Genomic DNA, 13451 nt, shown 5'->3' with positions numbered 1-13451 from the left:
CTGTCCTGTCCTAGAGGCTTATCACTTGTCTCTCCATGGCAAAGGATCAGGCCTCCAGCTTTCATCAGCCAAGCAAGCCCTCCCATTCCACACTTCTCCCTGGGGCATTTTGAGGCCTTTGAGCTTTCTCCCCTTTTCGAGGCCAGGGAAAGTAAATCTCACATTGCAGGGAAGGGAAACAATACTGTGACTGTCATGAATACTGTGTGTGAGGGCAGATGGGTGATTGGAGTACAAAGACCTGAAGCCAGGCACCTCTCCAGTCATAACGTGCATTCCAAGGCATTCCTCCTGCTTATCCCCTCTGGGCCTCCCCTTATCTAGGCCATGGGTGGTTACGAGGGTTCACCTATCTGCAGAAAGGACTTTACGAGTGCAATATAAACTGCAAGTGGTGCTAAGTGCTGACTACAGCTGTTGCTCCTTGATATACCAGTTGCAAGGCTCAAGGCCATGAGAACCACGAGAGGAATCGATACACCTCTAAGATCTTTCCAATTTTGGTTTTATCCCAAAACAGACATGTAGCCCAATCCTACAACTGTCTACTCAGCAGTAAGGCCTACTGAGTACAATCATATTTACTCCCAGGTAAGTGTACATAACCTTAAGTGGGAAATGAATGACTAACAAGCAAAGGGTTGCTGGTTTGAATCCCCACTGGTATGTTTCCCAGGGAAACACCTATATCGGGCAGCAGTTATATAGGAAGATGCTGAAAGGCATCATCTCATACTGCGTGGGAGGAGGCAATGGTAAACCCCACCCTGCTAACTTGGCAAAGAGGCACCTTTTACCGTGGTGATTCTCTTTATTTAGCAGGGGGAGAGTAACTGGCCCTGTCCACCCCCAGCACAGTACTTCCAGTGACTGTTGCTGGTGTGTATCTTACGTTTCTTTTAGATTGTGAGCCCTTTGGGGACAGGGATCCATCTTATTTATTTATTATTTCTCTATGTAAACCGCCCTGAGCCATTTTTGGAAGGGCGGTATAGAAATCGAATAATAATAATAATAATAATAATAATAATAAATATTCTACCAAAAGAAAACCACAAGCCTCTGTGGGCACCACGATGCCAAATCGATTTGATGGCACACTTTACTTTAAGTGTACATAAGATAGCCTTAGAGGTGGAATCAGTGCTGGTTCATGTAACATGCTGCTCTAACTGGGTTTTGTCAGAAATGTTGGCATCCATTCAACAAGATCACTTGTTTTTCCACTCTTACTCTTTTCACTATGAATTTTAGCAGGGCCTCAGACCTGTTTAAACTGTGGCTGTAGTTTTTAAGAACTGAATGGAGTTGGAGAAGAAGCCCAGTTTGCCATGGTGCACATTCTAATTGGTTTTGTCTCACAGTCATCTCTGATCAAACCACCTTTGCACATTTTTGAAGCACTACCAAGTCTGCGAATAGAGATTACAGTGGGATGAGTGCATACAGACAAGAATGCCTCCATCATACCACCTCCAAGTCTCTGAGAAGAATCTCTCTCCATCTTGTCATGGCTTTCCTCAAAGAACTCTGGGAGAAGCAGCTTGTGCAAATTCTGAAACAGATCCCTCACTGTCCGCAGCTCCCAGCATCCTTTGTTTAGGAGCTACGACAGTAACACAGGCTCAGAATTGGTTTATGTTGGTAGTATAGAAAGACTCTTGCTTTGCAATCTCGGCCACGTCATTTGAAAGCCAGTTCCATTGACACAGAGGCCACCCAAGCGTGTTTTCATCTTTAGCGTGTTTCATCTTTACAGCTATGATGCAAATCAAACCGAGCACAACCGTAAGACGGCACTAAAGCAGAGAAGCACCCAAGAGCCTTTCTCTATCTATTCCAGCTGGCAGCAGTGAACGCTGACTTAGATGTCTAGAGGGGTCCCATTGGTGAGGTTTGTTTGTAGAGCAGTTTGCTCTTGGGTCTGGAGGCCATGCCACACAACTGGGACGGTTTCATGGCACTTCCTCACACCTCGAGTCTGCAGTGGGTCGGCCGTTATCAGTGACGCGAACCAAGTCATGGACTTAGGAAATCTAGATGTGAGCATACCTTGCAACATGAGGGGAGGCACAAGCTCGGGAAGAAAGCCAAGCTCTCTTTAAATGCATCCTTGCATGCAGGAAACCCCAGCTCCCATCCCAGGCACCTCTAAAGCCAAGGAGCCGGGCTGGCAGTGGCCTGCGCTTAAGACTTTGCAGCATGACTGCCAGTCAGAGCAGACCATCGTGGGCTACTCGTCTGACTCAAAATCAGGCAGCTTCCTGTGCTCAGCAGGGGTTACAGGGGCTGCAGCAGCCATAATATGCTGGAGGAGACCCCACAGGCCAGTCGTAGCAATCCTCGTAGTCTACTAAATGGAAGGCAGGGCAAGTGGGTTTGAGATGGGAAAGGATCTCAGCCCCCTCCCACTCTGCTCTTGCCTGTTGCCAGTCCTCCAGCGTCTTATGGCTACTTCAGCCCCCATGACCCCTGGGGGCTAATCAGATTAGTATTCCAAGATGGTCTACTCTGACTGGCAGCCAGTAATCCATCTACTCTGACCGGCACTCATCCTGCAAGGTTTTAAGCACAGGCTACTGCCAGCCCTGGTCTGGGACAGCGGTGACAGAGGCCACAGATCAATCCCTTGGCCCGGTAAGTGTTCCTGTTGGGCTCCATTGCATTTAAAGGCACTTGCCATGTGAACTCGCCCACTGGCACGAAGAATTAACACACTAGGGGCATGAAGGGGTGCATGCCAAATGTCTACATGGGCAGGCATTTTATCCATGGCTGCCGTCACGTTTGTTTCGGCTCCTTGCAGAAGACAGGAATGCTACTTTTCAAAAGGCAGACGATGAATCATTAACCAGAAGGGATATAAACAAGGAGCTTAGCACTGAAGTCTCCTGGAACACGGTGTCCCTTCTTCTGAGATAAAAAGCCATCGAGAAGATAGAGCAGAGTCCTCAGATATCATCGGGAGGAGAGCCAGAGCCAAGCTGCTCTATAAATGAACCTCAAAGATGGGACAATTCTGGACATCTAGATCAGGAGTTCCCAACCTTGAGTCCCCAGATGGCGTTGGACTACAACTCCCATCAGCCCCAGCCTTCAACCATGGGGGCCAATGATGAGTTGTAGTCCAACTGCAAATGAGTTATAGTCCAACGTCATTTGGTGAACCAAGCTTGGGCACCCCTGATCTAGATGGTGCTGGGTGGACTTTTCAAAGATATCTCCAAAGAGCCTTGCTGCAGGCTGCTCACCTCTGGGGAGACCTCGGCCCACAAGCCGAACCTTTCCGCAATCATCTGGTGAATCTCCCGCTGTCGGTCCTTCTTCCGCACACTCTCGTAACTTGGCAGGCGTGGCTCCTCCCAGGACGGCAGCTGATAGCTGGTGGGGGGTCCAACACAGAATAGTTCGTCTCCCTGGATAAACACCCCCGGAAGAGAAACAAAGGTCACTTCATGGTTCCATGACACTCCTTGTGCCCACCATTCATTCTGCCACAGTCCGTGTGCTGCCACGCTGGATAGGGGTGTCTAGAGCATTGACACTGGGTTCACTGGTAGCCCCAAACCTCCATGTATATAAAGTAGGATGCCAAATATCACCTCCCCACACTGTGCACCTCTTTTTAGTTGGCAAAGCTGGCAGGAGCCACTGCTTCCCTAGATGTGTGTGCAGACACAGCCATGAACACCCACCCCCGCTGCCTCCTCCTCCTAGCCTGGCACAAACCCTCCTACTTCCCTTGCATCAGACTAGCAGGAGAGCTGGTCTTGGCGTAGCAAGCATGAACTGTCACCTTGGCTAAGCAGCATCCACCCTGGTTTTCCTTTGAATAGGAGACTACATGTGTGAGCACTGCAAGATATTCCCCTTAGGGCAGTGGTTCCCAAACTGGGAGCCTCCATATGTTGCTGAACTACAACTCTCATCAGCCCTAGCTACAATTAACTGTGGCTGGGGATGATGGGAGCTGTAGTTCAGCAACATCTGGAGGCTCCCAGTTTAGGAACCACTGCCCTAAGGGGATGGGGCCGCTCTGGGAAGAGCACCTGCACGTTTGCCTGCAGAAGGTTCCAAGCTCCCACCCTGGCAGCATCTCCAAGATAGGGCTGAGAGCGACTCCTGCCTGCAACCATGGAGAAGCCACTGCCAGTCTGGGTAGACAGGACTGAGCTAGGATGGACGAATGCCAGTTATCTGACTTGGTAGAAGGCAGCTTCCTATGTCCCTGTGTAAGAGGCAGCGGAAAAGAACCATTTGGGGCTGCTTTGCTGAGCAGTGGCTGTGTCACCACTTGCCAGTGAGCTGCTCGAGTGGTGGTGGGTGGTATAGAGACAGATGAGGGGGCAGGGGGGCATCTTGCTGCTCCGCTGGTGCCCCCAAAATCCAGCACCTGAGATGACCGCCTCACCTTGCCTCATGAAGGGACCGGCCCCAACTGTGATACTAAGCCAAGTTCAGAGTCAGGTTTAAGGTGACTCTCTTGCAATCTCCCTTTCAAATCCCACCCATAAGTCCAATGCAATCCTCAACGTTGGCCTAAAGATTCCATGGGAGCATTCAAGGTAGCTTGGAAGGCCAACCATTTAGTCTCAGTGCTGAAGCGGTCTGCCAGCGGCCCAAAGAGGCTATTATTCCAAGCTTCCCAATGGTCTGTGCAAGGAAGGATGAGATTTGCGTGTCAGCGCCTCCTCCCACAAGATGGAGAGAAAACCCAGGTTTGCCACTGGCCACTCAACAGGGAGCTTCAGGGAGTTCCTTAGCAAGCTGCGGGATGCAGTGGCTTACAGATGTGTTTGTTTACTGCACTCGCACGTTACATTTTAGGTATACAGTTAAGAGCCACCTAATGGCACAGCGGGTAAGTGACTTGACTAGCAAGCCTGAGGCTGCCGGTTCGAATCCCCGCTGGTATGTTTCCCAGACAACTATATCAGGCAGCAGCGATATAGGAAGATGCTGAAAGACATCATCTCATACTGTGCAGGAGACGGCAATAGTAAACCCCTCCTGTATTCTACCAAAGACAACCACAGGGCTCTCTGGGTGCCAGGAGTCGACACCGACTCAATGGCACACTTTGTACAGTTAAGACGTCTTAGCTGTACACTTAAAAACATTGGTCCACATACCACGCCATCAGCTGTGCAAGAAGGATGTGCGCTGTTGGTTTGGCATCACTTACCAGTCCATTGATGCTTCTAATGAATGTGGAAGAGGCTCCATGTGAACGATACTAGGCACCACTTCAGCTCTACCCGACTCCCATAATTCCTATAGTGCTGTGTCCACAGAGCCTCTGCTGCATTTGCTAGAAGCACTGACAGGCTGGTGCGTGCTGTGGAATCAGGAAGCACACCTCCCCCTTGGGTGTGTGGCTCGCTGAGTGCTACGTGGGCATGAAGAGGCCTTATTTAAAAGAAAGCAAAGCCGGCACCAGTTCATGCACAGAGCAGGCGATTTGGAATGCTCCCCTCTGGGTGTCAAACTGCATTATTTAGGCACAAGCATACTGCAAAATGGTGCGTCTGTGGCAGCCTTCTCCCTCCCTGCAGTAATGGGTATACTAAAGTTGTGCCGTTGAGTCAGTGCTGACTCCTGGTGACCACAGAGCCCTGTGGTTGTCTATGGCAGAATACAGGAGGGGTTTACCATTGCCATCTCCTGCGCAGTATGAGATGATGCCTTTCAGCACCTTCCTATATCGTTGCTGCCCAATATAGGGAAAAATACCAGCGGGGATTCAAACCAGCAACCTCTGGCTTACTAGTCAAGTCATTTCCCACTGCACCATTAGGTGGCATAATGGATATACAAGAGGCCCTTCATTTGACAGACACAATGCAGAGAGTAAAGTCAAAAGGCTGTTTTTGTTGTTGGGTCCTCTCCTTGGCACCGACATTCAGCAACATGTGCCTCATTGTTTTAATACACACTGCTGCTCTCCCTCCAAATCCTAGCTGGAAATAAAGGAGCTGCATGGCCATACTGTTCCTCCCTGTACAGTTACCATGCTCCTTGCTGAAAAGAGCCACCGTGAACATGGTTACTGTTGATGCCATCCAGGGCAAGTGAGTGCTGTGGAAAGGGATGCATATATTGCAATATACTTGCATATATTGGCCATTTGCCATCACATCTCAATAAGGGATTCTCAAAATCCAAACAAAAACATAATCTACATTATGTAGCTTTCCCCCAACACTAATAAAGGAGAAACATGGAGTCTGTCTACATATGTTGCAGGGTCACAAGGCAAACCTATGCCTGGATTGCACCACTTCAGACTGCAGGTCAGGAGATCACATGTTTGAGTGCTCTCCTACAAAATAAAGGATTCTCAGTTACCCTTCTCCCTTGCTAGCTTTCTGTATGAATGGAAGTGTGTGTGCCTGTGTGTGTTCGCAATGTGCATGTGGTGGGGGATTCAAACATTCAATCTTCCACTTGTAGCCTGAAGTGGTACAGTCGAGGACTTGTGGTTCAATGGAACTTGGTTGTCAAGTCACTTTGTAGTTCAACTGAATGTGTAGGTTGGCTGTCAAATAATAATCAATCAATAAAGTCCCCTAATAATTTGCAGCAACAGAAAACCCAGAAGCCTACACACAAATAGACATCATTATATCTGATTAATCAGACGTAATCAGAAATATTTGTTCAAGAACCATTATAAAAACCCTCCTAATGTTAGCTGCAATGCCAGCAAAATAATCCACTTTGCAAGGTTTTTGTGGCTTCTCAGAATGTAACATATTCAAAAAAGGGAAGAATCTATTTACTTCTGACTGAAGGGTACAGACTGCAAGGCAGTGCAACTACCCTGTCCCTTCCTTCCATTGAACAGACTGCAAGAGAGTAAAACCATTTCTCTGTTGCTGTTGATGGAACCAGCTTCCACAATGCAGACAGTGGCCAACATTCTGAATAACAGTGCCCGTGTGCTTCTAACAAAAGCACATGCACAGCAGTAACCTCCCTGCTTCTGAGGCACAGGCACTCTTGTGCAGAAGCATGGTGATTTTTGCCACCCTCCCCTTTCTTGGAAGTGCTCTGACAGTGGAAATATGTCCCTAAGGGTGATGCAGCCCTCAGGGACATGTTTCCTCAGGTCAATGAGCCACAAAGGGACAGTGGCGAAAATTGTCATGCTCTTGTACAAGCGCACCTGCGCTTTGGAAATGTGTAGGGTGACACTGCACACATGCTTTTGTTAGAAGCACACCTGCACCATTATTCAGCATGTCAGCCACTGAACTCTTTTGTTAGAGCCACCAACTTGTTGTGAGGATCAAAGCCTGGGGTGGGGGTGGGAAATATGGAAACATATTTTTTCTATTATTCTTTTTTCTGTGTATACTACTTTGGGAACATTTCTGTTTAAAAGCAGTAAATGAATACCACTAATAATAATACCACTAAAGGAGCCAGCATGGTATAGTGGCTAGAGTGCTGGACTAGGATCGGGGAGACCTGAGTTCAAATCCCCATTCAGCCATAAAACTAGCTGGGTGACTCTGGGCCAGTCACTTCTCTCTCAGCCTAACCTACTTCACAGGGTTGTTGTGAGGAGAAACCTAAGTATGTAGTACACTGCTCTGGGCTCCTTGGAGGAAGAGCGGGATATAAAATGTAAAATGAATGAATGAATGAATGAATGAATGAATGAATAAGTGTGTGTGTGTGTGTGTGTGTATAGATAGATAGATAGATATAGATACACACACACACACACACACACACACACACACACACATATATATACACTGCCCTGAAATTGTTAGAGGAATCAACTAGAAAGTCCATTTCATCTGCCTCACAAGATCATCTATGTAAACAATCTCTCACCAAAGTTTCCCCAACAAATAGTTAAGCAACCCAGTTCTCTAACAGCCCTCTTTTGGTCTCCTGGCCTCTGCCATCAAGCCTCTTCTGACAAATGTTTTACCTCAGGGTTTCTTAACCTTGGGCCCCCAGATGTTGTTGGACTACAACTCCCATCATCCCCAGATATGGCCTTTGTGGCTGATGGGAGTTGTAGTCCAACAACATCTGGGGGCCCAAGGTTAAGAAACCCTGTTTTACCCCATTACCAAAAGGTCTCCTCTCACCTGTATGCCAGGATTTTCAGCAGCACTCTCCAGGCGTGGCGTTCCAGACTGTGGTCCCACCAGCCTCTGGTTGCTACTGAAGTAAGGAGGAGGACAATCCTATATGATGGGGAGAAGGAGAAAATGAAAAGTTAGAGTGGCCAACTTGGATTTGGGAGATCTGGGCTCATCATCGCTGCTTGAGCCATGAAACTTGCTCAATGACCTGGGCCTGTCCTTCTCTCAGCTTAACTTACCTCATAGGGTTGTTGTAAGCAAATGCTAGGGGGATCCCATTCATGTACCCCAACCTGAGCTCCTTGGAGGAGGGTGAGATATAAATGGGAGGAATGACTTTATAGGAACTACTTTTAAGTAATTCACCAACATACCCAGGGGTATTCATAGGAAGCTGCCATATACTGAGTCAGACCATTGGTCTATCTAGCTCAGTATTGTCTTCTCAGACTGGCAGCGGCTTCTCCAAGGTTGCAGGCAGGAATCTCTCTCAGCCCTATCTTGGAGATGCTGCCAGGGAGGGAACTTGGAACCTTCTGCTCTTCCCAGAGTGGCGGCTCCATCCCCCGAAGGGAATATCTTACAGTGCTCACACTTCTACGGTAGTCTCCCTTTCATATGCAGCCAGGGCAGACCCTGCTTAGCTAAGGGGACAAGTCATGCTTGCTACCAGACCAGCTCTTCTCTCCTAGTCCTCTCCAGACCAGCACTCCTATTCAAGTGCTGGTGGGTGTCACACACAAGAAAGTAAGAAGTCAACTGTAAGCGAGGGGAAGATTTTACTATTTCCCAAATGGAGAAGTCAGTTGTAGTAACCAGCCGCTCAGAAAACCTTCCCTCCCCCTGAGGTGCACATGATCTTATGAAAAAAATGGGGCTGTTGTTGAAAAAGGAAGTCCCTCATCCAGCTTCTGGCTCTCCCACATAACCTAGAGATTAAGCAAATTCATGTCAGATAGATCTGTCAATGGCTACTTGTCATGAGCCTCCAGGTTTGGAGGCAGTGAGCCTCATTTGCTGGGAAGGAACAGAGGGAGAGAGCTGTTGCTCTATACAGCACTTGTCAAAATAGGCATCTGTGAAAGTAGTGCCTCAGGGTGGCTCTTTCTGCTTACATAAATAAATGGGCCTCCCTCTAGGCAGAGTGTAAGGGGCAAGGAAAAGCCCTGCCAAGAGGCCCATGTTTTATAGAACTGTGTGTGCAGATCATGATTACCTGCACTTTTGGTGTGTTCATATGACACAGCATCAGCTGGAAAGTTTTATGAATGAAAACAGACACAATTTGTGGGGGACCAGCCACTTTGGCCAAATCATTCATTGGTTTGCTGCAGCTATTAGCTTTCAGTTGTGCCAACTTTGGTAGTATAGTTAATGTTGCAGAAGGATATTTATCCTTCTCTAAATACTACACCTACTAAAAACATAGGAAGCTTTCTTCTACTGAGTCAGACCACTGGTTCAATTAGCTCAGAATTGTTTACACAGACAGGCCACAGCTCTCCAAGGTATCAGAAAGGAGCTGCTTCTCCCCTCACAAAGACAAAGTAATCTTATAGAGATTTAACTAAGATTTTATTCAGAAACAACTCCATTTCCTCCTTCTCCTTTCCCTCCCTGACTTCACCTCCCACACTCTCTACAGGATCCCCACTGGGACAAACTTCTAAACAACAAAACATAAAAGATACTGGACAGAATACAACAGAAGTCATTCCCCGCCCTTCCTGGAGATGCTAGGAATTGACCTTGGGAACTTCTGCCTGCAAAGTGGATGCTCTACCACTGCGCCACAGCCCCCTCCCCTATGGCTATGGCTACCACTAGCTGTAGGATAGAATCAGCATTCAAAGAACAAAGAAGTATATGAAGTTATTCACTCAGTCCCACACTGCCGCTGGGGAGGTCTGCAGGGGGAGCAGGAGCTTGCCTGCCTTTTCTGGCAGACGGGTGTCATTGTTTTTGTCTTTGCCGCACCATGCGCCCACAAAAGTAGCGGCACGGTGAAGGCAAAAGCTGGGAGCAGGAGGATTTCCTCCTCTGGATTCCCAGAATGCCCCGTGGCACAAGTGCAGCCGCTGCTTTCATTAGAGCAGTTGCCGTGCTCGGTGCGGCCGCTCCTTCCCCCTGGCTCACTGCCAGAAACAGCAGTGGGCCGGAGGGAAGCCTATTTACCCAGGGGCCATTGTGCAACCACAGGTTTGTTTTACCTTGGTAAAATCCTGGGTTAAAAAAACCAGGGCTACCACTTTCTGGAGCAGCCGGGAGCAGAGGACTCAGGAGGCTGGTTGCCCCAGGTGGCTTGTGTCGTGTGAATAGCCTTTATGTCTGAGCAACAAGCTAAAGGGCAACAACTTCTTCCTCTTGTCATGTTTTCCGTCTCGTAAGGTGTATAATCTAACACTTCATATATGGAACTGACACACTTGCATAATAACCACCTTGGTTATTTGGACATTTAACTACAAGCGTAGGCAGTGACAGTAAGATTATCACCATTGCCTAGCATGCTATTTCTATATTTAGCAACTCGTGAAGTAAAATTATTACCCCACTGACTGATAGCCGATTTCTATATTTAACTGCAGCTGGTAGTAAAATGATTACCACCATATTCCATGCTGTGGTTCCCTGTCATAGGAATTATGACAGCACTGGGAGCAGTGATCAAGGCAGCTTGCTTGTAGATTGCAGTGAATCATCTACAGACATTCCCTGAGCTGGTCATTCTTGTTGTCCCTTCTAGGCCTATAGGCTGCTTCCTCTGGATAGGAGTGTTTTGAGTACAGCAGGGGCAGGGAGTGGGGGTGGGGGCTAACAGTGGTGGTTACCCCCAACTGAAGGTGTCTTAGTCCAAGCCCCAGTCTCAATCCTTTTGAACTCAGTGGGTCACTAATCAGTCAGCACCCCGAGAAGGGCACAGAACACAAAGGGAAATGGAGCCCCATAAAGAGGAAATGACAGGATGTAAGAGCAAGAATGGTGCAGAAATGCCAGATAGTAGAGAAAAGCACACTGACTGGAGTCGCCATATAAAGACTGATCATGCACTCTCCTGAAAGGGTGTAGCACCACTGGCTAACCACCATCAAAATAGTGGTTCTCTAAGCGTGAGTAAATTTAATTATTTACAAATGCCAGGAATAGAATTGAAATAGACCCAAATACAGCTTCTGGTGAAACCCTGCAAAAACTAAGATATCTAGGTGAAATGCAGGAGGGTCTTGGAGGAAGCATGTTAAAGGGCTGCAACCTGCAATTATACATGTTGGAGCATGGCCAGTGCAGATCAGTCACAGTCTTATGAAAAGCAGGATATGAGCTTGAATGGCTACAAGGGTTCTAGTTTTGCATTTCACCCTCCTTCCACCCCCCCCCCCGCTTTCCTGTTATACAACAACGATGACGAAGAATATTTATATTTATATACATATTTGTTGTCGTCATATAACAGGAAAGAGGGCGGGAAGTTATAGAGACTTCTATAACAGGACAGTTCCTGTTATAGAGAACTTGAGAGTACATGGCCATCACTTGGCGAGAAGGCTTCCACTGGAACAAGAGGCATCATGCCAATCGCACAGAGGATCTCCATTGTCTTCCAATTAATCCCATCGCCCATAAAAACAAGACGATTGGCTTCCTGTAGCTCTGCAAACTGAATCTGGGATTTGAAAGGTGAGCCACAAGCAAATAAGATTCAGGTGTTGCCTCTTTACAATTCACAAAACTATCTGATACCTGGTATTGAGTCATGTGGCCTTTAGTTTTACCAGGCTATTCTTTATTGATTCATTGTTGAATTTTTATACAACCTTTCATTAAAACAATCTCAAGGTGGTTTACAAAACATTTAAAACAATATAAGTCCATAAAACAGTTACACACCAAAAATATTAAGTTGGAATATAAAAATACAAATCTAATTAAAAGATTTAAAAAACACACAATGACCATAAAATACAGAGCAGCATCAATACCATATTAAAAAGCCTTAATAAAAAAACAAGATTTCACTTGCTTTCTAAAAATTGTGATGAGGACTGAGGAACGGATGCCCACTGGAGAGCATTCCAAAATCTGGGGGCAATAACTGAGAAGGCCCTGTACTGCATGCATGACAGACGAGCCTCCCTCATTGTCGGCATATGGAGCAGAGCCCCCTCCATTAACCTTGCCAAGTGGGCAGACACCCTTGGAAGCAGGTGATCCCTCAGGTATCTAGGGCCCAAACTGTGACGGGCTTTAAAGGTCAAAACCAGCACCATGAACTGGGCTCAAAAACAAATTTGCAGCCAATGTAGCTCCTTCAAAATGGGTGTAATATCATTCCAGTGGGCACATCCAGATCAAATCCTAGCTGGCGCATTTTGCACCAGCTGCAGTTTCCGAGAATTCTTCCAGGGCAGTCCCATGTAGAGTGTGTTACAGTAATCCAGCCATGACGTGACTAAGGTGTGGGTAACTGGCCAGATCTGCCTTCTTGAGAAAGGGATGCAGCTGGAGCACTAGTTGAAGCTGTGCAAAGGCACCCTTGGCCACTGCCTTCACCTGAGCTTCCAAAAGCAGAGCCAGGTCCAGCAATACTCTCAAGCTGCACACCTGCTCTTTCGAGGGGAGTGCAACCCCATCCAGAACCGGTCGAATCCCCTCCTCTCAATTGGCTCTCCTACTGACCAGAAGCACCTGTCTTGCCTGGACTCAATCTGAGTTTATTAGCCTACATCCAGCCCATCACTGCCTCCAGCCCCCGATTCACTGTGAACACAGAATCACCATGGATTCAAAAAACCAGGAACCATACAGTAACTTCAAGACTTATTGTGCAGTACCTTTAACTGGATGTGACAGTGGTTGACTATAGCCTGCACTCATGTGGTTAGCCACATTCTCTCTCTCTCCCCTCCCCCTCCCCCTCCCCGCCCCCCCCTCTCTCTCTCTCACACACACACACACACACACACACACACACACACAGAGAAATGTGTTCATCTGATGTGTGATAACACCAGGTTTCACTACCTGGCTGAAGGTTTCAATTGATCACCTCCCCATGCTCGGGGATGAGAACAGTATGTTTTCAAGAGGCTACTTGTATCCAAGTCAATCTGAGCATGTGTATATATGTGTGTGTGTGTGTACACACACACACACACACACACTCTCTCTCTCTCTCTCTCTCTATACACACACACACACACACACACACACACACACACACACACACACACACCCCTGCTAACTGGGCAAAGATGCACCGTTTCAAATGGCGACTCTCTTATATTTAGCAGGGAAAGAGTAACTGTCTCTACTCAACCCAGCACACAGTCCCTTCCAGTGGTT

At 47.5% G+C, this 13451-nt stretch overlaps 1 protein-coding gene across 7 annotated transcripts in view; it reads right to left on the bottom strand.

Moving 5' to 3' along the window:
• The window catches only part of LOC128341604 (uncharacterized), a 30290-nt gene that overhangs the window by 4542 nt on the left and 12297 nt on the right, over window positions 1-13451 (bottom strand). For 5 of the 7 annotated variants that reach the window (XM_053287929.1, XM_053287931.1, XM_053287933.1 and 2 more), the window contains 2 exons: window positions 8112-8210; window positions 3252-3416 (listed from right to left, as the gene is read on the bottom strand). In XM_053287929.1, the coding sequence (XP_053143904.1) occupies window positions 3252-3416; window positions 8112-8210 (264 nt within the window). Of the gene's footprint in view, window positions 1-3251; window positions 3417-8111; window positions 8211-9324; window positions 9708-13451 lie in introns of those variants that run through there. The other 2 variants (XM_053287935.1, XM_053287932.1) reach the window with 2 other exon arrangements.

This window comes from Hemicordylus capensis, chromosome 2 (assembly GCF_027244095.1).
Source record: "Hemicordylus capensis ecotype Gifberg chromosome 2, rHemCap1.1.pri, whole genome shotgun sequence".
Taxonomy (NCBI): domain Eukaryota; kingdom Metazoa; phylum Chordata; class Lepidosauria; order Squamata; family Cordylidae; genus Hemicordylus; species Hemicordylus capensis.
Note: the sequence above shows the minus strand (reverse complement) of the source record. Positions and strands in the feature narration are given on the sequence as shown.